Source organism: Cydia amplana, chromosome 16, assembly GCF_948474715.1.
Source record: "Cydia amplana chromosome 16, ilCydAmpl1.1, whole genome shotgun sequence".
Taxonomy (NCBI): domain Eukaryota; kingdom Metazoa; phylum Arthropoda; class Insecta; order Lepidoptera; family Tortricidae; genus Cydia; species Cydia amplana.
The window spans coordinates 13,216,124-13,232,115 of NC_086084.1; the positions used below are offsets into that span (position 1 = coordinate 13,216,124).

Below are 15,992 nucleotides of genomic sequence, written 5' to 3' on the forward strand. Positions count from 1 at the left end.
TAGATACAATCGTTTTCGAAACACGTTGGCATCGAACAAAACACCATTTCATTTAGAATTTAGATGTTATTCTTCAAAAATCATATCTTTGAACCGCGTCCATGACATTTAAATCATAATTGTATGCATTTGCTAGTATTTTTGATGAAATCAAACATTCCTAATGCATTTTTTAAATTATTTTTCCAATTTTAACACAAGTCGATTTTAATGACTGAACTGAGTTTTAACTAATCATCGAATTCGCATAGTTTTGCATACGTTTTCAAATCTTTCTTTAAGATTTGCCGATTGAACCTTTGAGCTCGAAAAACTCGAATTATTACGTATTTATATTAGTAGGTATATATTATTATGTATTTCGGAAAAAAAATCTTGAAAAGTAAATTCATCTTTAGGACTAGTTTACACTAGGTGTTCCGTCAAAGTTATGTTGAGACACCTAGTGTGAATAAGCCCACATATAGAGTTTTGCGTAGTGTGTTTATTTTACATAACTGATCACAAATATGTTGAGCTAAAGTAATCTTTAGATTTAAAACCCTAGAGTTCCCGCGCTATGACCACGGGCGAAAGCTGATTACTTGAACACAGTGCATTAGTCAAGGTTTTTTTTTAAGTGGGGCCCAAACGGGATGATCAAATCGACCGATTTGATCAGAAAAGAAATTGGCGTCGAACTCCAATTTTAGTTTGGTGATATTTGAGCGTTCTAATTTAAAAAGTGCCCCCAAACGCGAATACTGGAGTCACAAATTGGTATTCTTGGACGCAACTCCATTTTATCGGTAATATTGGTCATAATAGGCGATCGAAATTAGCGAGCCAAACTGGAGTTTGCGTCCGCACGGCCTGATTTGATCGGACAATTTCATCGGATTGCCGAAAAATTGGCCCGTCTGGACTGGGCTTTAAAGTGTAAAACTATATATCATTTAAAATAATTTCAACAAAAATACACTAAGTATGTGCGTTTCTCGGAACGCGCGACTACTCTAGGCTTAAATAAGTTTTATGTTATGAGTTTAATAATTAAATATGAACCAAATTGGCGGTCTATGCGAGATTTCTAAATTTATGACAGTTTGCTAGAGATAGTTTTATAGTGGGTATATTTATTTGAGTTGATCGTGTGTTGAACATTATACACTAGGGAAACATTTCTATGTGTCTCAAACAGTGGATGTAATATGTAATGAATGCGTTTACACTCAATATTATTTATATTTATATTCTCTGTAGAAATAACTGCTGTATAGTTACTTGTTATTTAGGTTGAGATATACTGAATGTTCATTCAAAACAAACGGAAGGGTTGGCAGTGTACTTACATACACTGAATAATATTAGAAACTATTAGGTACCCTTAAATTAAAATGGGTACTTACAGAACAGCCTTACATCAAAAATTGTATTAGAATCAATTTTCAGTTATCCCCTTTTAAAATGCCAACCTACTTTGATAAGTTTATAAACATCCATGGTCAAAAAACGTAACATAATGAAATACTCTGATATCAAAATATTTTCACTAAAACCTTTGACGTAGCTGTTAGGGCCAGCCCACACTGAGCGTCGGCGTCTAGCGCTATGGACAATGGCGTCGCTGTGCAGTTGCGCCAACGCTGCGTCGAGCAGCAGCCATAAAGTTAACTAGACGCCGACGCTCGGAGACGCTGTGGGGTGGCCTGTCATTTCATTACAACTTGTTTTTGAAACTTCAGTTTGGCTATAGCCGCATGAGTTAGTATAAATGTTGTGCTGTATGAAATTACTTTAAGGAGTCACAATAAAATATTGTTAGTGATTTTTTGTTCCTGTTTTATTTTAACATCCGTGCTACCTAATGTAACTACCTAAGATTTGGGCTGTAGTGTCCGTCCGAAGCTTTTTCGTTTCGGCATTACCAAGTTTGGCCGAATCTAGTCTAGAGCAAAACCGAACCTTCGGTTTCGGAGAAAATCCGGTTCAATCTGACATTAGTCGTACCTACCTAGAACCAGCCGCCGGACACTTTCTGCTGAGAGGTATAGACGAAGATTATATATTATTTCTCTGGCAGTGTGTTTGCTAACAGCAAAATAGTGTCACAACAAATGCGACCGGAACCACGAGTAGATTTCGCAGATCTGCGACCTCGACTCCACACTCGCGTTCGCGGCTTCGTGCCGCGATTCGCGCACGAGTGTGGAGGGCCCTTACGTAGGCGTCGGTTTTCTATTTGATTATGATCTTTGTCTTACACTAGTACTAGTACCCAAAAGAAAAGGATGAGTATAGTTTTCCTTGTTCTTACTGACTGACAGATTGGTTTGACCAACTATAATTATATGTCTGCGACATTAAAATCAGTTAAGAGCAGTATGGCTTAGTGCTTTAGCCTATCCAAACGGAAGCGATAAAAAAAATAGTCAGCTGTCAAATTTGAAAATTTCTAATTTCCTATCCTACCGCGCGTAAGAACAAAGAAACTGGAACACAATATTTTTAAAGTAAACATTTTGAACAATTCATTTGAAGTAATTAATTAGTCTGTAAAGAGAAAATTGTGCTAGCTAAGTACTTGAAATCTCAAAATGGATCCCTGTAGTATTAAACTGTAAGTATTTTAGAATACGTTAACGTCAACCGACAAATAGTTTAAAATTACGAATATTTTTCTATACATATAGTAGGCGTCACGGCTTCAGTATTTTTTAGTATAAAACTGCACGTTAGAAACGTCACTGTTATCTTTGAAATTCGTATAGGTAAGTGAATATTATAATGAACGTAATTCAGCTACAGTGTACTAATTATCTTAAAAACCGGCCAAGTGCGAGCGGACTCGCGTTCAAAGTACTTCAAAGGGTTCCGTACATTAAATCCGACTCACGCTTGACTGTAAGTTTCTAATAGGTTTTCCCACAGACTTGTCATTTTCGCGCTCGCGCTTGACAGACAGCTGAAGTGTGCGAAAGGGAAGCCATCACGTATATGAACATCCCATGAGTGCGAAAGAGTCAGACTACGAATGAGAAAACGTGACCATTTTTGAGTTTGACGACGGCCGCGGACGGCCAAGAGCGTATCACCGTAATTTTTAATTTGAAAAATATAAACAAATCAGGAAGAAAACTATTAAATAAAGTAATACAGTGAGGATGGTGTTTCGTAGTGTGCCGGATTGCAGTGTCACGGGGTTAAATAATCCACGCAAATACTCATTTCACATGTAATTATGATATTCCGAGCGAAATTTTCTTAACGATATTTTGTCAAATTAACAGCATAAAGAGTGTAAGAAGCCGGTTTATACAGTTCATTACAAGTTTTTCTTCCGTTGTGTGCTAATATTTTATCATATTAGTCAATAATTTAGAATATTTTGTGTAAAAACATAAACTGTTACTTTACGCTAGGGCTTGACCAAATTTTCATATGACAGTATCGATAACTCGTCGGTATATTAATAGTGACTGAATATTTTGATAGTACACGCAGTGCAAATGTTATTTATACCTCATAACGTCGTTGAATTTTGACGTTAATAATAAAATAACACTTGCACTGCGTGGCTATCAAAATCGTTGCAGACTTTTCTTGATCTAACTCTTCAGTTTATAATAAAAAAACACATTTGAATGAAAAGTAGTCTATAAAGCAATCAAACACCGATAGATTATTAATATGTTGTAACATGACATCACTATTTTTGATCTCACATAGACAATTGACGCACACACTTGCATTTCATTTTTGGTCGCACTTTTGAAGATTGACAGTTGTTCTTGTCTATTCTAATTCTATGGGTTTTCCTGTCAGCTATAGGTAAAGAGCTATTACTTATGTGTATTTTTTTTCATAATTTTACACCCAGTAGTTTCGGAGATAGGGGGGGATGGTCATTGTTTGCCTATTTTCTTAAATAACTTCTAAACTACATATTTATTTTAAAATTATGAAAAATATATATCTGAGATTCTCACAATGAGCCCTTTCATTTGATATATAACAAGATATAGTTTTCAAAACTTTTTTTTTTCTATTTCTCATTTACCCCCTCAAAAGTGACCCCTTTATTTAAATTTCTATTATTTACTTTACATGTATGTCTTTGGGTTATAGACTTACATGTTTGTACCAAATTTCAACCGAATTGGTCCAGTAGTTTCGGAGCAAATAGGTTGTGACAGACGGACAGCCAGACACACAAGTGATCCTATAAGGGTTCCGTTTTTTTAGGGTTCCGTAGCCAAATGGCAAAAAACGGAACCCTTATAGATTCGTCATGTCTGTCTGTCCGTCCGTCCGTATGTCACAGCCACTTTTCTCCGAAACTATAAGAACTATACTGTTGAAACTTGGTAAGTAGATGTATTCTGTGAACCGCATTAAGATTTTCACACAAAAATAGAAAAAAAAACAATAAATTTTGGGGGTTCCCCATACTTAGAACTGAAACTCAAAATTTTTTTTTTTCATCAAACCCATACGTGTGGGATATCTATGGATAGGTCTTCAAAAATGATATTGAGGTTTCTAATATCATTTTTTTCTAAACTGAATAGTTTACGCGAGAGACACTTCCAAAGTGGTAAAATGTGTGTGCCCCCCCCCCCCCCTGTAACTTCTAAAATAAGAGAATGATAAAACTAAAAAAAATATATGATGTACATTACCATGTAAACTTCCACCGAAAATTGGTTTGAACGAGATCTAGTAAGTAGTTTTTTTTTAATACGTCATAAATCGCCTAGATACGGAACCTTTCATGGGCGAGTCCGACTCGTACTTGGCCGCTTTTTCCTTTTGAGGTACGGAACCCTAAAAACTATTAAGAGGCAACAGGAGTGGTCATTTCTCCCTACAAACGTACTCGACTATTTCCTCCGTGGATTTTGAGCAATGATTTTTTCAACACAGATTAATATTGTCAATATCTGTGTCGGACCGTTTTGCTTTTTTTGATATTTTTGTTTTTTAAGGCGCTAGAGCCCTTCAAAAATGGCCAAAATGGCCTAATTGACTATGCCGCAATGAGAGGTGTGGTATTCAAAACTGATATCAATTAGCCAAAAAAGCAAAACGGTCCATTTCCAAATTTGGTTACGATTGGTTAAGTTTTGGAGGAGGAAACAGTCGACTGTCGTACTCGAGTACGAAACCTCGATTTTTGAGATTTTTACGCAGGATTTTTCGCCTTGTCCTTATCGCACTAGTTTTAGGAGCCGCTTCCGTTAGCGAGACGGGTATATTTACCTAAAATATTTAAATCTCAGCTCCTGTTTCGTCTTAAAATTAACAACAGTTTAAATCCATACAAATATTATTACTTATGACTAATACAAGATCTCAGCAACAAAGCACTTGTTTGTTTTTTTACATGAGAAAGAAAGAAAGAAGTGTAAGTATTGTGTCCAGGGTTCATGTTTTACTCCTCCTCTTTTGCTTCTTACTTCCAGGCTTATAACAGAGCATCTGGGTGGAACAGCTTTTGACTGTCATTTCTATATTGATAAACTTCACGATTCAGAATGTATGTGTGAACAAGTATTTGATGTCCATGGGTTGGTTCTGATGAAATTTTTTACAAAAAAAAAGGAAACTTACTATAAACAGTTATTTTTGTCTGTCATGAAACATGAATCAACCATGACGGTAACCATTGAAATGACATTAAAGTGTGCAGATCCACGTTTTAAACACACCCTAACTTGTTCTGAAACATGGTCTCAGGATTTATATTTATTTCAAAGAAGATATGATAACATAAAATTAACATTTAATGTTAACATTAACATCCTGGTCAGAAAATGCAAGTCAGTATTAGACCTTATATATTTAGATGAAGATTTCACAGACTTCCAATTGAGCACAGCGAAAGGAAGTGTCCCCTTGCATAGAGCAATCCTTGCTGCACACAGTGATGTATTCAGGAGAATGCTCTCTGGGGAATGGAAGGAGACAAATGCTGGATGCATTGAGATAGAAGGAGTCACACTTGAGACCCTCCAAAACCTAAAGCGATACATGTACTTGGGCACTATGCCCGAAGATGGGTTGTGCCCCCTCCTACTCATTGCTACATGCTATTTCATTGATGACCTTAAAGCAGAATGTATTATTAAGCTAGCTCATTCATTCACTTCAGAAAACCTGTATGACCTCTTGGAATTTTCCTATGTTAACAATATGCCAGAGTTGACATTTGCCATTCTTAGGACTGTACGAGCACAGCCAAGGGATGTGATTGAAGTTGCTAATCAAAAAATTATGAAATCCGAAAAGAGTGAGGATATGAATGGAAAAAACGAGGCAATTTGTGTAGAGCCAAAGAAAGAAGAATGATCTTTCAAGAACAAAATCTCATTCATGACTGCATTTGTCTTCCATAATGAAAGTACTATTGACTTTTGTGATAAATTGAGATTAAGGCAATTGCAGGTCTTCATAAAACAAACAGTAGTGATTCGATTGTTTATATCTTATCTTAATCATATCTTTAATTTTCTGCAACTTCAAATGCATTTTCAAATATTCTGCAACCTTTATACCTATGTTATAATTTATGCTTTTGGTATTTACTAATAAATATTGGTTGAAAAAGTATTGTCGTAATTATTTTCTGGTATTTAAAAATACAACTGAATTTTAAGGACTGTCATTATTATAACTTTGGTAACGCAAATGCAAATTAATAAAATTAATAAACCTCATGAAGTGATAGAAAAATTAATTTTTCGCGCGAATTTAAATATTGATGTGCGTTCAGATATTGACTTCTAATTTCATGTACTTAATACTTATTCTATGCTATAATAAATCAATTTCTAGTATTTCTACGTTATTATATTAGTTCAATTTTGAAACTTGCAATAGGTATGGTGAACCAGGATCTATTGAGGGTGCGCCATGTTGCGGAATTTCACTGGAACTATTTTTTTCATACTACACTGAATTGTCACCCTATACATGAGAATAACAGCGCCCTCTTGACAATTATCATATATTACTGGTCAGGCATATATTTTATGTGATTCGGAAATGTGAATATCAATAATATGATTTCAACTGGTTAATTAATAAGTTTCACTTCATATTCTGAACGCTCGCTGTCAAAGTCGACTGCCATCGGTTTGATTGATACATAACCTCGTATTTTTATTTATATTGTGAAAGGAAAAAAAAAGTAAAAGTTAAATATAAATAATTTAATTACTTAATTTAGAGACCGACTCCAGTTTCTATATGAGGAGAATGTCTGCTCTTAGGAAATATATAGGTAAGGTGCGAAGTGTTAAGACCGTAACGTTTTCGGCACTGCATTGTCCATATTATATGTAATATTTTTCAATGTAACTCTTCTGTTATGACTGTTTGTGCCAAAATAAAGAGAAAAAAAAATCTAGTCCTGAACTTCGTGTAGAAAAAAAAATACTTGACTAAAATATACTTCACTTTTCGTTCAGTAAATTATCTGTGTGATTTCAGATATTGGAGCCAACCTCACAGATGATATGTACCAAGGGGTCTACCATGGGTCAAAAAAGCATGAGCCTGACTTGGACAAGGTTATGTCGCGTGCCTGGGCCGGTGGCATGGACAAGATGATTATCACTGGAGGCAGTGTTACGGATAGCAAGAAGGCGATTGAATTGTCCCGAACAGATTGTATGTATTTCAATATACTTTTACCAACTTAGCAGTCACTTTAGTTCCCAATAAAATCATGATTATAACAATGGAAACTTATTAAGTAGGTAACCCAGCTAAATTAACAAACACATATTTTGGTATAGCGAGGGTGTGTCTGTGAGCAAAATGTATTTTTTTTAAGGCTGAATGAAGGCACTGTAACCAACCGTGCGTATCTGTGGCTGTCTTTGGCAGTCAAAGAGTTAGGCTAGGCGCGCACGAATAACTTTGTCTCCGCAACTTTTTTTTTGTCTCTGTCGCACTTTCGTATTATTACATAGACTTGATGTGAGACAAAGTTGCTCATGCGCGCCTTCACTTAATAAAACTTAAAAGCCTGTTTAATAAACAGACACAAACAAACTCAAAAATCTGGAATGGTAAATTTCAGCCAGATTGTTCTCTACTGTAGGATGTCATCCGACTCGATGCACAGACTTTGTTCAGGACCCTGAGGCCTATCTAGATGATCTTAGGGCTCTCATTGCCGCTAATAAGGACAAAGTGGTGGCTATCGGCGAATGTGGGCTGGATTATGAGAGGCTGCATTTCTGTGATAAAGATGTTCAACTCAAGTAAGTGACTGGATATTTAAAAATCCAACTGGAATCTGTATATTAAAGTGAAAATGACTAACGCAAGATATGGCCAAGCATTTGCAGTTTATAATTTGGATTATAGTTTGACAACTTAAAACGAATTAAAATAGGTACTTAATTTGCGCCCTAGAAAAAAAAACAAATAAATTATTGTTACTGCTCAAGCTGAGCTTTTTATTACACTAGGTATTACCTATTTTAACAAGCAGAAATGTCTGCAAATGATGCTATTAAGCTTAGAATAAATTGAAAAGTGGGTAAATTACTGTCTTGGGTGAGACTTGAACTTTCAGAACTTCAGCGCTGTGTATCGATCCAGAGGCCGTGAGTTCACGTCTCACCCAAGACAATACTTTTCCACTTTTAAATTTACTACGTATTTTTATACCTAAATTTTTCATACCATCAAATTATTTCTCCAGATATTTCGAATACCAACTCCAACTTAGCAAAGAGTTCCACCTACCACTCTTCCTGCACTGCCGCGCCGCAGCCGACGACTTGGTGGATATACTGCACCGTAACCAAGACTCCATTGTTGGTGGTGTGGTCCACTCCTTCGATGGAACGGAGGAGGCTTTAGAGAAGATATTAGCGTTGGGGATGTATATAGGCATTAATGGATGGTAAGTTATTAACTGTTGTTAGTCGTACTAACAATACACTAATATGGTTGGTGGACATACTGCACCGTAACCAAGACTCCATAGTTGGCGGTGTGGTCCACTCCTTCGATGGAACGGAGGAGGCTTTACAGAAGATATTAGCGTTGGGGATGTATATAGGTATTAATGGATGGTAAGTTATAAACTGTTGTAAGTCGTGCTAACAATACACTAATTATATGGTTGGTGGACATACTGCACCGTAACCAAGACTCCATAGTTGGCGGTGTGGTCCACTCCTTCGATGGAACGGAGCAGGCTTTAGAGAAGATATTAGCATTTGGGATGTATATAGGCATTAATGGATGGTAAGTTAAATTTAACTGTTGTAAGTCGTAATAACAATATACTCATTATAATTATGGTTGGTGGATATACTGCACCGTAACCAAGACTCCATAGTTGGCGGTGTGGTCCACTAATTCGATGGAACGGAGGAGGCTTTAGAGAAGATATTAGCATTCGGGATGTATATAGGCATTAATGGATGGTGAGTTAAACTTAAACTGTTGTAAGTCGTACTAACAATACACTAATATGGTTGGTGGACATACTGCACCGTAACCAAGAGTCCATAGTTGGCGGTGTGGTCCACTCCTTCGATGGAACGGAGGAGGCTTCAGAGAAGATATTAGCATTGGGGATGTATATTGGCATCAATGGATGGTGAGTCTATACCTGGACGGTGGCATACAAGCGTACGGCTCTAGTAAAATTACTGCGTACCGCGCCACCTACTTCATCTGTTAAATTTAAGGCCACAATATTTTGCACTATTTTCCGCGTCAAGCTACTTTAAAAAAATACTATATTGACAATTTTATTGGGCAATTTTTACTACAGCTGTGCTACAGCTAAAATTACAGATAGGTCAGACAAATAGGAGTAATTAAACTGTCAATTCAGTATACAGTTTGTAACCGTAAAACCGCTTAACTTTGGTCCAGTAATGCAAGTATGGTGAACAAGTTCAATGCGTAATACTTAATTAGGTATGTAATGGTTACCAATATTCTATTAGGCTTCGTCTGTTTTTTCCATGTACCTACCTATAAAAATATTTAGAATTATTAAATAGTCGATGAACAAAGATATTCATATTCATTTATGGGCCGATTTACGGGATATAAAAACCGGCCAAGTGCGAGTCGGACTCGCGCAAGGAGGGTTCCGCACCATCAACAAAAAATAGAGCAAAAAAATCGTGTTTGTTGTATGGGAGCCCCTTTAAATATTTATTTTATATTATTTTTTTATAATTTTTTTTGTGAAAATTTCAACTGTCTAGCAATCGCGGTTCATGAGATACAGCCTGGTGACAGACGGACGGACGGACAGCGAAGTCTTAGTAATAGGGTCCCGTTTTTTACCCTTTGGGTACGGAACTCTAAAAAAGGATACTCAGTGATACTTAACTCATATTATCCTTATAGTTGTACCAACCATCAACCAACTTATTTAACTTTTTACTTCCAGCTCACTCAGAACTGAAGAGAACCTGGCAGTAGCTGCGAAAATACCCAAAGACCGGCTAATGATAGAGACTGACTGTCCATGGTGCGAAGTGAAGCCGACACACCCCGGCTACAAGCATGTGACAACCAAGGTCACGGCGGTCAAGAAGGACAAGCATTCTGCCGAGTGTCAGGTTAAGGGGAGGAATGAACCTGTCAACATTGTGTAAGCGCCTGTCGTTCTGATACAAACGTAGACTCATATTCCTCTTTGAATAATAACTGTTGAATCGGGCGAACAAAAAATGTGTAAATAATCAGAAAAAAAGATAGCTTAATATTATCAAAGAGAATAGAGTGTATATAGAGTTACTGTCATGGTAAATATGTAGTCACAGTATTTACTGCCATCTTTCGGCAGCAGATTAAAACTGTTAGAACGCCATTTGACTTTGATCCTTATTCTTTCACTGATGTGTGTCAATTTGTAAATATTGAAATTAACGCCATCTACTCGACAGTAGGCCAAAGGTGATGGCGCCATCGCTCGAAAAGATTGCTTTTCTCTTCAACCTTTGGCTTAGTCTCGAGTAGATGGCGTTAATTTCAATATTTACAAATTAACACATCAGTGAAAGAATAAGGATCAAAGTCAAATGGTGTTCTAAAATTATTAATCTACTGTCAAAAGATGGCAGTAAATTTACTGTGGCTACATAAACATAATTTACTTTGTCAATCCGCCTCTATTTCAAATTTCTCTTTGATGTTATATAATTTATATTATATACCTACAAAGGGACAAATTAAGATGAACGCAAAAATGTTAAATCCAGTAGGATGACAGCACCTAAAGTAATTTCAAAATTAGTAATTCAATTTTTAGTGTACCGCACAAACTTTGTTCGCGGTACACTTATGGGATCACATCGGTCTTGCAAATCAGTTAAATGTGTTTTTTTTTGCGTTCCTCTATGTCCACGAGTGTAGTCTGTGCGGATTGTATTGATCAGGCTTTGCAAAAAAACTTCGTTTTTTTATTAAAATGACGCAAGTGCCACCACTGTCGCCTTTTTAGGGTTCCGTAGCCAAATGGCAAAAAACGGAACCCTTATAGATTCGTCATGTTTGTCTGTCTGTCCGTGTATGTCACAGTCACTTTTCTCCGAAACTATAAGAACTATACTGTTGAAACTTGGTAAGTAGATGTATTCTGTGAACCGCATTAAGATTTTCACACAAAAATAGAAAAAAAACAATACATTTTTGGGGTTCCCTATACCATGGACTAACCTACTAGTAGTAGTAGGTTAGTCCATGCCTATACTTAGAACCACAGAACACCGCCTATAGAAACCTAATATTGGCCATTTTGTTCCCGACGCAAATCACCAAACTGTGAGGTGCGGGAGGGGTGCTCACGGCGTTGCGATTGGTCGTCCCAAACATGGCGCGCTAACACGTGTACGCATAGGGATGGGACATGTTCATTACAGGTAGTGGGTACTGCTACCAGTGATACCGAAATTTATTGTGGTAAAATTGTTACCAATTTAATGCCAATTTAGTATACTTAGAGTAAACTTACTTAATAATTATATTGATTAATTTAATATTTCATTAACTAATTTAACAATGTACCTGAAATTTTTAATTAACATATTAGGGCATTTCTGTTTAAAGTAGGTACTCAGAACTTGAATTTTAAAGTTTATAATTTTTATATTATTTCCACTCAGAATCGCAATCTCTTTCGATACGAGAAAAAAGTGTCGCCAAAATCTCATAGGTACAATTATTTTCTTTTGTCCGTTTTATTAAGGTCATAGAAGGTTGTATTGAAAACATATTCAAATGGACCAATAACATATGCCTATTAAAAATCAACTCCGAGTTCTCTCGCACTTCTTTGAAGTTCATCATCAGGTCCATCTCGTGACATGAGACCTAACTGCTCACCTAGAGGGTTCTAAAAAACCCATACAACATATGTCTATTACAAACCAACACCGAGTTCCCTCGCACTTCTTGAAGTTCATCATCAGGTCCGTCTCGTGACATGAGACCCTAACTGCTCACCTAGAGGATTCTAAAAAACTCATACAACATATGTTTATCACAAACCAACACCGAGTTCCCTCGCGCTTCTTTGAAGTTCATCATCAGGTCCATCTCGTGACATGAGACCTAACTGCTCACCTAGAGGATTCTAAAAAACCCATACAACATATGTCTATCACAAACCAACACCGCGTTCCCTCGCACTTCTTTGAAGTTCATCATCAGGTCCATCTCGTGACACGCGGCCTAACTGCTCCGTTGGCCTAGAGGATTCTAAAAAAACTTACACAACATATTACCTATATATTATGTCTAAAATGGTACAATACGGTATGACGAAGCACGAAGTTTCCGCAACTGACGAAACCATCATCGTCACATCACTAGTCGAAAGGGAAAGGGATAGCGCATTGCATTTTCAAGTTGACGAAAAGGGACGGACATACTTCGCCTCTGCTTACTGACCAGTATAAAATGAACCCCGCGGACAAGAAACATTATTCAATGAAATAATGAATTTGACTTTCCTGTGGGATGTTATTCCATCTGTTTCGTAAGTAGAAGTCTTAGATGACTTGCCACACCATTTTACGCTGCAATATCCCATGATTTCCCAATGAATTCAATAGTTTACGATTTATTTTCTTAGACTCGTGCATACTGCTAACAGGTCGTAACCTTGGGCGCAACTGATCGGAGCGGTGCGCGAACAATCTTATATTTGACCTATACACCATACGGGCGGTGACCGCGAGTCGTCCTATAAGGTCGGTCTATAGGGGTTGGTCTGTGCTTAGAACTGAAACTCAAAAATTTTTTTTTCATCAAACCTATACGTGTGGGGTATCTATGGATAGGTCTTCAAAAATGATATTGAGGTTTCTAATATCATTTTTTTCTAAACTGTATAGTTTGCGCGGGAGACACTTCCAAAGTGGTAAAATGTGTCCCCCCCCCCTGTAACTTCTAAAATAACAGAATAATAAAACTAAAAAAAATATATGATGTACATTACCGTGTAAACTTCCACCGAAAATTGGTTTGAACGAGATCTAGTAAGTAGTTTTTTTTTAATACGTCATAAATCGCCTAAATACGGAACCCTTCATGGGCGAGTCCGACTCGCACTTGGCCGCTTTTTCCTTCTATATTTAATGTTATTAACGACTGTTCCAATTGGAAATTAATTGACTTTTATTCATTGTTTTTATTTTTTCTGTTCTTGTATTCTCGTAAGTTCTGACATTGTAAATTTATATTTTGGATTTGTAAGTATTTACCTACTTACTCTTATTTTAATTGTTTGACAATCCTTATTGGAGCTATAATTTTATTTCATTAGTATTGTTATTATTTTCATTTTTATTTTTTATTTTTATTTTGACGATCATGATAGAAATTCTTATATTTTTGACATCAATGCAAACTTATTATGTAATTGTCTTTCATGAAATAAATCATCTATCTATCTATCTATTGTTATTATCATCTGTTGCAGGCATGTCTTGGATATCTTGGCAGCGATTCGGAATGAAAACGCAAACGAGGTAGCAGATGTAATATACACTAATACTATGAAGTTGTTCTTCCCCGATAAATAAATATTGTTTAACAAGGAAGCAACGTATTTGTTTACTGCTCGCCCTAATATATTAATAAATATTTAGGGAGAATATTACACACATCGACCCAGCTCCAAACTTAGTAAAGATTGTACTTTGGGTACTAGGCGACGATACACGTACACATACTCGTGATAAATAAGTAGATAACATCCAACTCATTTTACATTTTATAATTCTTTGTTTGCCTGAAATAAAATGGCCATAATTATTTTAATTTTATTTATTACATGCAAAATCTAGTTGGAATATAAAGATCTTGGTAAGTATAATTTAAAGGCGATATTAATAATCAGTTCAATAAAATTTTCCATAAACTGGTAATCATTGTTACAAATTATTTTCTTCTGTCTTCGTTTCGTCATCAACTTGTTCACAATTCTTTTGGTTTTTAATCGTTATTTCATGAGCATCTTTGACAATACACTTTGGCATCATCTCAATTACATTGAACATTAACTCTCGCATTTTATTCAAAATTGAATATTCCAAGATCTCATACAAGTTTTCTGATGTCACTGTTTGAGATATTTTCATAAGACATACTGCTTTAAGATTATCCATTAGGTAGTATCTAGCGATCAATAGTAGTGGAAGCAGCCCTTCATCGGGTAGTGCCCAAATACATGTACTGTTTTAGATGCTTCAGTGTTTGTAGAGAGACTCCTTCAATCTGAACTCGGCCCTCAGATTGTCTCCTTCCACTCCCGGCTTAGCATTGTCTTGGGCAGGGCAGGTATAGTTTGTAGCTTTCTAATAGACCCCGAAGGCTAATCCTATTGTCTATTGTTAAGAAAAACCGCTCGTGCCACGTGCCACAACCACCTGCATAAAAAATCGGTACTTCGGTTACTGAGTGCCGGCGAGTCGAACGCTACAGAACCAGTCTAAAATGTGTCATCGAGATGCGTAACAAAGGCGCGTTATCGGAGAGCGCACCTACACTGGTTTTTTGAGCGTTGGACTAGCCCGCGCTCAGGTGCCAAATAGAATAATTAGGACCCTTTTTTGCAGGTAAGTAGCACGTGCGGTTTTACTGAACAATAGACAATAGGATAAGCCTTCGGGGTCTACTAGAAAGCTACAAACTATACTGTACTATACAACGGTTTATCCATGCTATAGCGGTTGATAGTATGGGTAACCGATCCACGTTCACATCAAAGTTTCTGGCCAATTCTGCGATGTGATACTGTGACAAACACCGTAATAAAACTAGCCCGGCAAATCTTTACCCGTTGAAAATCTGGGCGATGATGGTCCGTTACGAGATCCTGTTCGACAGAACAAGAACTGGTGGGTACAATGCTAGCTAGTACCCGTTGTGTTAAGCCTTTTGCACTTTTTTAAAGTTTTTAATAATAAACTTAAGCGAAACCTAAACGATGACTTTAACGAGTTTTAATTTGGATTCTACTCCAGGATGTTTATTCAAAATCAACTTTGGATTCTGCTCCACATCGGATCATCAACAACACAAAAACTGTAGACGATTATTACGTATTAGCATAGACTAGGAATCCTCTAGACTGAGCATAGTAACGCTACCCCCTCTGCCACTTATACAGTAGTTTACTCCATCTTCGAGTCAATCCCGTGCCGTGATTGGTCCGTGTCTTTGAACGGACCAATCGCGGCACGGGATTCGCTCACCTCGTCCCCCCGCACCCCAGTATTTTTGGCAGCATCGGTTTCATGAAATAATTGCTCTAAACTCAGTCTAGAGGATTCCTAGTCTATGCGTATTAGGAACCATCCTAAATATGCAATTGGATTCTACTCCATTGTTGTAGCTCCAGCTAGGATAATGGCATTCTACGAGTACTTGAGTACTTCACTTCGGATTCTGCCCCAGTGTTGTAGCTAGGATATTGGGACGATTTGGACCCTTATAATATGGGGGCCAAAAGTCCC

The 15,992-nt window shown here is 36.8% G+C and overlaps 2 protein-coding genes across 2 annotated transcripts; both read left to right on the forward strand.

Moving 5' to 3' along the window:
* Positions 1–2,472: 2,472 nt before the first annotated feature.
* Positions 2,473–6,330, forward strand: LOC134655458 (protein roadkill-like). Its single transcript, XM_063510922.1, has 2 exons — positions 2,473–2,599; positions 5,445–6,330. Exons 1-2 carry the CDS (start codon positions 2,577–2,579, stop codon positions 6,328–6,330), a joined length of 909 nt encoding a protein of 302 aa, XP_063366992.1. The 5' UTR covers positions 2,473–2,576.
* Positions 6,331–7,127: 797 nt separating this feature from the next.
* LOC134655242 (deoxyribonuclease TATDN1) lies at positions 7,128–14,073 on the forward strand. Its single transcript, XM_063510690.1, has 6 exons — positions 7,128–7,264; positions 7,474–7,653; positions 8,069–8,252; positions 8,699–8,902; positions 10,418–10,621; positions 13,955–14,073. The coding sequence occupies exons 1-6, from the start codon at positions 7,231–7,233 to the stop codon at positions 14,055–14,057; spliced, it is 909 nt and encodes a 302-aa protein (XP_063366760.1). The 5' UTR covers positions 7,128–7,230; the 3' UTR covers positions 14,058–14,073.
* Positions 14,074–15,992: the final 1,919 nt, after the last annotated feature.

Bases quoted from the DNA above. Each gene is read 5' to 3' on its own strand.
- LOC134655458 (XM_063510922.1), top strand. From the start codon at position 2,577: ATGGATCCCTGTAGTATTAAACT. The intron at 2,600-5,444 runs GTAAGTATTTTA...TCTTACTTCCAG, and splicing joins GATCCCTGTAGTATTAAACT to GCTTATAACAGAGCATCTGG.
- LOC134655242 (XM_063510690.1), top strand. From the start codon at position 7,231: ATGAGGAGAATGTCTGCTCTTAGGAAATATATAG. The intron at 7,265-7,473 runs GTAAGGTGCGAA...GTGTGATTTCAG, and splicing joins TGCTCTTAGGAAATATATAG to ATATTGGAGCCAACCTCACA. The intron at 10,622-13,954 runs GTAAGCGCCTGT...CATCTGTTGCAG, and splicing joins AATGAACCTGTCAACATTGT to GCATGTCTTGGATATCTTGG.